Below are 4901 nucleotides of genomic sequence, written 5' to 3' on the forward strand. Positions count from 1 at the left end.
CAATATGGAGGTGGAGGGAATAAAGGGTTCTGCAAGGGGTCGCTCCATTTCTGACTGACTGGGTTCTTCAGCCTGCAGGAGAACTTCTCAACCTTCTGGATGATGTTCTTGTTGGAGACGATGATGTCTTTTGTATCATTCTCCAGTTGAACATCTCCCAGTCTCCACAGGTAGCTGACAGGTCCCACATTCTCAGTGTTTGCGTCGCAGCTCAAGGTGCATTTCTCCGATTTAGGACCACAGGATGGTGGATCTACGCTCACCGTGGGCTTCGGTACCTCCTCGATCATCTGGACCCTGTATTGATCCGGAAGAACCCGGCGGTTGAACTCCAGTGTGAAGATCCCAGCGTCGTGTTTAGTGGCATTCCTGATTTCCAGCTCCCCAGAACTGATGTTCAAGGTTGTCCGGCCCTTAAAGCTCCGATAACAAACCAAATCCAGTTTGTCTTTCACCCACTCGCACACCAAGTTCCCGTCCAGCTTCCACGTGATGTCCCGCATTTCCTCTGAGATGGACGGATTCAGCCGCAGCTCCGCTCCTTCCTTGAAGAACAGCGACTTGACGGTGAAGGAGAAACACTGAGGCGCCGCTAAAAGCAGCGAGAAGAACCAGAAGGATGTGTGTTTCTCCATGTTGAACTCCAGGAACGCGCCGACTTACCACCAACTCGTCTGGGAACGACCGTTCAGGCGAGCGAGCCGGCTTCCTGAGGCATCGAGGGGGGGGACAGCGTGGTTTATTCCTCTTGAAGCTCACATGGTTGGTAATGGGCGTGGCGTGGTCGGTGTGACTCATTGTCAACCCTCAGTGACAGTAGTGACAGTCGTGACAGTAGAGACAGTAGTTTGTTTTGCGTGTTTTTCAAAGGCTCTGTGTTGTTTCAGTCTAAATTGGTTAAAAGTTGAATTGTGAATAGTTAAAAGTTCTTGTATTTTTATAGTTTATTTATAGCACTGAAGAGTTCATATTTTTAATTTATGTTTTATCATTTTGCATTTTTTCAGGGATTCTGTGTTGTTTGACTTTACATTTGTTGAGTGTATAAAAAGCTAAAATTGTTTTTTATTTAACATTTTATTTTTTGTAGATCTTTAAATATTTTAATTTATATTTCGTGTGTTTTTCGGGGATCCTGTGTTTAAATCACTTTAAATGTAACGTACAAAAAAGTTTATTCTTGTATTTCATAGTTTATTTGTGGTTGAACTGAAAAGCGACTATTTTTAATTTACATTTTCTTGTGTCATGTGTTTTTCAGGGAGTCTGCGTTGCTTGACTTTAAAGTTGCTTCGTATAAAAGAGTTAAAAGTTTAAATGAGTTAAAAGTTCGTTGTAGAGTGAAAAAAATAAAGGCTATTATAATATAGTAGTATAATACATTTGTTTATTAATTATTAATTCATTTTGTGCATAATGTTACTTTATTATTGGTAATATATCGATTATAGCAACAAAAAAAATCTGAAGAGCCGTTTGGGAGCCAAAAGAGCCGGCTCTTTTTAGTGAGCCGAGCCTAAAGAGCCGGTTCTCTAAAAAGACCCGGAATTCCCATCACTATTGTTTCCGGCCCCCGTTCAAGGCGCTGTTTCCTGCGAACCTTTGTACCTGGGGAGCTAAAACATATTCCACCCCTGGAAGTTCACCAGTTGTTGGTGTTTGAGAAAGTTAGAACCAACCTTTGTCTCCGCAATCCTTCCTTCTCACACCACAGCTCTTTGAAAGACATGTTTTTTTTCCCCACATGCACATACCATTTTTTTTTTTATTCAACACTTAAAATCATGGATGTATTAGGTAACACTTTTTTACCTTGGTGTAAAAAAAAAAAAAAACACCCAGAGGATAACACACACACACGAAGACACACACACACACACACGAAGACACAGACTTCTTTCTCTGTACTGGGCTTCAGTTCTGGCAGCGAAGCGGCAGCCTGGATTTCTGTGGCGTCGACGCTGCTTCCTTCTCTGCAGCTTTCTGCCGGCCGTGGACCCGCGCCTCCTTCTTTCCTCCCTTCTTCTTCTTCTGCGGGGAGCAAGAACAACTCGTCACGTGAGGCTGAAGGGGTTTTGATGCTACACGTTTCAGAGGCCGTCGCCCACCTTAAAGAAGGGCAGCCGCTTGCTCTCGTTAAACACCAGGTTCTCGTCGATGAAGGACGGCTCCGTGGCCACGCTTTGGTTGCAGGTGCTCAGCTCCTCCTCCAGAGAGTCCTGGGCCACGAGCCGGGAGGGCAAGGTGAGAAACGCACACTGCACATTTGCAGAAGATACCAGACATACGCGACCCACCTGGCTGTGGCCGTCCTCCTCCTCCAGCTCCTCCTCTTCCTCTTCCACCAAGGCGGCCTGCAGCTCCTCCTGCTGCTTCTTCAGGCTCTCCAGGAGCTCGCCCCGGCTCTGTGACTTCTCCATCTGCCGGGGGTAAACGTACTCCCGCCGCTGCGGGGTCGCACCTGGGGAACGGGGACAGGAGGAGACCTTCTCAGATGACGTCTTCACTCGGGAATCCAAGGAGAGCGAGGGTTCGGGCACTGACCTGTAGGGACGTCCTGCTGAAGCTCCTCCATCAGGAAGCCGCTGACCAGCCGCCGGCTCCCGTCCAGGCGGGACCGGATCTCGGCCGTCCGCCGGTCCAGAGCCGCCCGGTCGGCGGAGGTTCGGCTCTGCAGCGCCGCCAGTGCCTGCTGCAGCTCATCCTGCTGGTTCGTGAGCTCCTTCTCCACCGCCTGGAGCTGCGTGGCGCAGTGTGTCTGCACACCCTGGGGAGCGGCGGGTGGAGGAAGCCTTTAAACCTCCTCCCAAAAAACAAACCAACAAAAAAACAAAGTAATGTTACCTCTTGCTGGGCCCCCGCCTCAGTGGAGAGCTCCCCCAAAAAGGACAGGCGTTCCTGGGCTTGCTTCTCGACGTGCTCCCTGGCCCTGGAGCTCCACCGGAGGTCACGCTCCACCAGACCTGCGGGTCACAAGTACACGGTCTCACACACCTGCTGACGTTCACCAGGGAGTTGGTGAACGTCAGGAGGTTCCTGACGGGGGCTCGTACCAGACACGGAGCCGTGCAGGTGGGTGCAGCAGCCGGCCAGCTCTTCCAGCGTTTCCCGGCTGTTGTCGGCGTTGAGCCGCAGCGAGGCGGCGAGGGACCAATGACGAAGACACCATCAAAACGGATCCGTGACTCCGGAGATCCCCGGGCCACGCAGACCGGAGGTGTACGAACCTTGTCGGCCAGGTCTCGCTGCGCCTCCACCGCCGCTCCCAGCGTTTGACTCAGCTCCCTCACGACCGGGAGCCCCGCCAGGGTCTGACCTACCAGCACCTCCTCCATGTCTCGCTGATGCTCCTCCTAGCGGTGAAAGATGGGGCGCATGTTAAAAAGAGCGAGATGTTGAAGCTTGATAGACACAAATCAGCTGCGCGAGGCTCACCAGCAGTTCCAGCAGACGCTCCTTGTCCTGCAGACACAGCGACCGCTGCTGCCGAACCTTCTCCTGACAGCGAGACACGCCGGCCGCCACCAGCTGCCCGACCCCGCCAATGAAGGACTCCACACTGCCCAGCGCTCCCCTCAGCGCCACTTCGTTCATGAAGAGGAAGCCATCTGAAAGGACGGAGCGTTAGGCTCCTTTCTCATAACCAACCACTGTGCTCCACTGTGTGGCTTATCAGCTTCATTCCTCCACAGAACATCTCCCTTGTTCTTCACTATGGCCACCAGCACACCTCAAACATCTGCAGCTCAGTTTTTTTTAAACGTAATTCTAAATTTGAAGAGGATGTTGATTTTGTAACGTCAACATAAAAAAAACATAAAAATATGTAGCCGGCAGGAGAACTTCTCAACCTTCTGGATGATGTTGTTGTTGGAGACGGTGATGTCTTTTGTATCATTCTCCAGTTGAACATCTCCCAGTCTCCACAGGTAGCTGACAGGTCCCACATTCTCTGTGTTTCCGTCGCAGCTCAAGGTGCATTTCTCCGATTTAGGACCACAGGATGGTGGATCGATGCTCACCGTGGGCTTCGGTACCTCCTCGATCATCTGGACCCTGTATTGATCCTGAAGAACCCGGTTGTTGAGCTCCAGTGTGAAGATCCCAGCGTCTTCTTTAGTGGCATTCCTGATTTCCAGCTCCCCAGAACTGATGTTCAAGGTTGTCCGGCCCTTAAAGCTCCGATAACAAACCACATCCAGTTTGTCTTTCACCCACTCGCACACCAAGTTCCCGTCCAGCTTCCAGGTGATGTCCCAGATCTCCTCTGAGATGGACGGATTCAGCCGCAGCTCCGCTCCTTCCTTGAAGTACAGCGACGTGACGGTGAAGATGAAACACTGAGGCGCCTCGAAAAGCAGTGAGAAGAACCAGAAGGCTGTTTCTTTCCCCATGTTGGCTTCAGGAACACCGAGGTTCTGCTAAATTCTGTGAAATCCAGAAGACTTCAGTGTTTAAGTTCTTGTTTAAGAGGAACAATCAAAGTCTATCCCGTCAACTGCATTCCCTGCTCACTTGTCAGAGAAGTAATATCCCTCTCATCCAATCAGCAGCGTTGTCAGGCAGGTCAGACAGTCTGTTGTCTAATCACAACTCCAAAACCTGCTATGTTTTAATAAAAACCAGTCCAGATCTTGAACAGAGAAAACAGGTTTTAAGGGAATGACGTGCAGGGTGAGCTTTGCATAAACATTGTGTTTATCAAAAGGGACGGAAATAAAACATATAAAGAATTAAATTACTTCAATTAAAAAGCAAACACACACACACACCTTTATCTTACAACACGTAAGACGAGAAACCCTGTGAAAACAAGTTCAGCTTTGATTTCTGTTCAGACTTCACACACTCAAACTCTGATTGTGTTAAACACACATTAGGATCATGGAAATCTGTTGGTT

General features: G+C 49.6%; 2 protein-coding genes across 2 annotated transcripts; both read right to left on the reverse strand.

Moving 5' to 3' along the window:
* Window positions 1-1365: 1365 nt before the first annotated feature.
* LOC147236834 (kinesin-like protein KIF11) lies at window positions 1366-3335 on the reverse strand. Its single transcript, XM_086163042.1, has 6 exons — window positions 3152-3335; window positions 2845-2963; window positions 2545-2758; window positions 2298-2461; window positions 2109-2219; window positions 1366-2031 (listed from the first exon to the last, which is right to left on the reverse strand). Exons 1-6 carry the CDS (start codon window positions 3333-3335, stop codon window positions 1915-1917), a joined length of 909 nt encoding a protein of 302 aa, XP_086019168.1. The 3' UTR covers window positions 1366-1914.
* Window positions 3230-4525, reverse strand: LOC147236835 (uncharacterized). Its single transcript, XM_086174658.1, has 3 exons — window positions 3852-4525; window positions 3436-3608; window positions 3230-3353 (listed from the first exon to the last, which is right to left on the reverse strand). Exons 1-2 carry the CDS (start codon window positions 4392-4394, stop codon window positions 3591-3593), a joined length of 561 nt encoding a protein of 186 aa, XP_086030784.1. The 5' UTR covers window positions 4395-4525; the 3' UTR covers window positions 3230-3353; window positions 3436-3590.
* Between the last annotated feature and the right edge of the window lie 376 nt (window positions 4526-4901).

This window comes from Fistularia commersonii, chromosome 2 (genome assembly GCF_037954325.1).
Source record: "Fistularia commersonii isolate RoL2024-O1a breed Wild chromosome 2, RoL_Fcom_v1.0, whole genome shotgun sequence".
In the NCBI taxonomy this organism is placed as follows: Eukaryota; Metazoa; Chordata; class Actinopteri; order Syngnathiformes; family Fistulariidae; genus Fistularia; species Fistularia commersonii.

What these genes read in the sequence shown, in the direction of transcription:
- LOC147236834 (XM_086163042.1), bottom strand. Translation starts at nt 3,335, where the DNA reads ATGGAGGAGGTGCTGGTAGGTCAGACCCTGGCGGGGCTCCCGGTCGTG. An exon ending in TCAGCAGGACGTCCCTACAG is followed by an intron (nt 2,462 to 2,544) that starts GTCAGTGCCCGA and finishes CCCGTTCCCCAG; the next exon opens with GTGCGACCCCGCAGCGGCGG. An exon ending in AGGAGGACGGCCACAGCCAG is followed by an intron (nt 2,220 to 2,297) that starts GTGGGTCGCGTA and finishes CTCGTGGCCCAG; the next exon opens with GACTCTCTGGAGGAGGAGCT.
- LOC147236835 (XM_086174658.1), bottom strand. Translation starts at nt 4,394, where the DNA reads ATGGGGAAAGAAACAGCCTTCTGGTTCTTCTCACTGCTTTTCGAGGCG.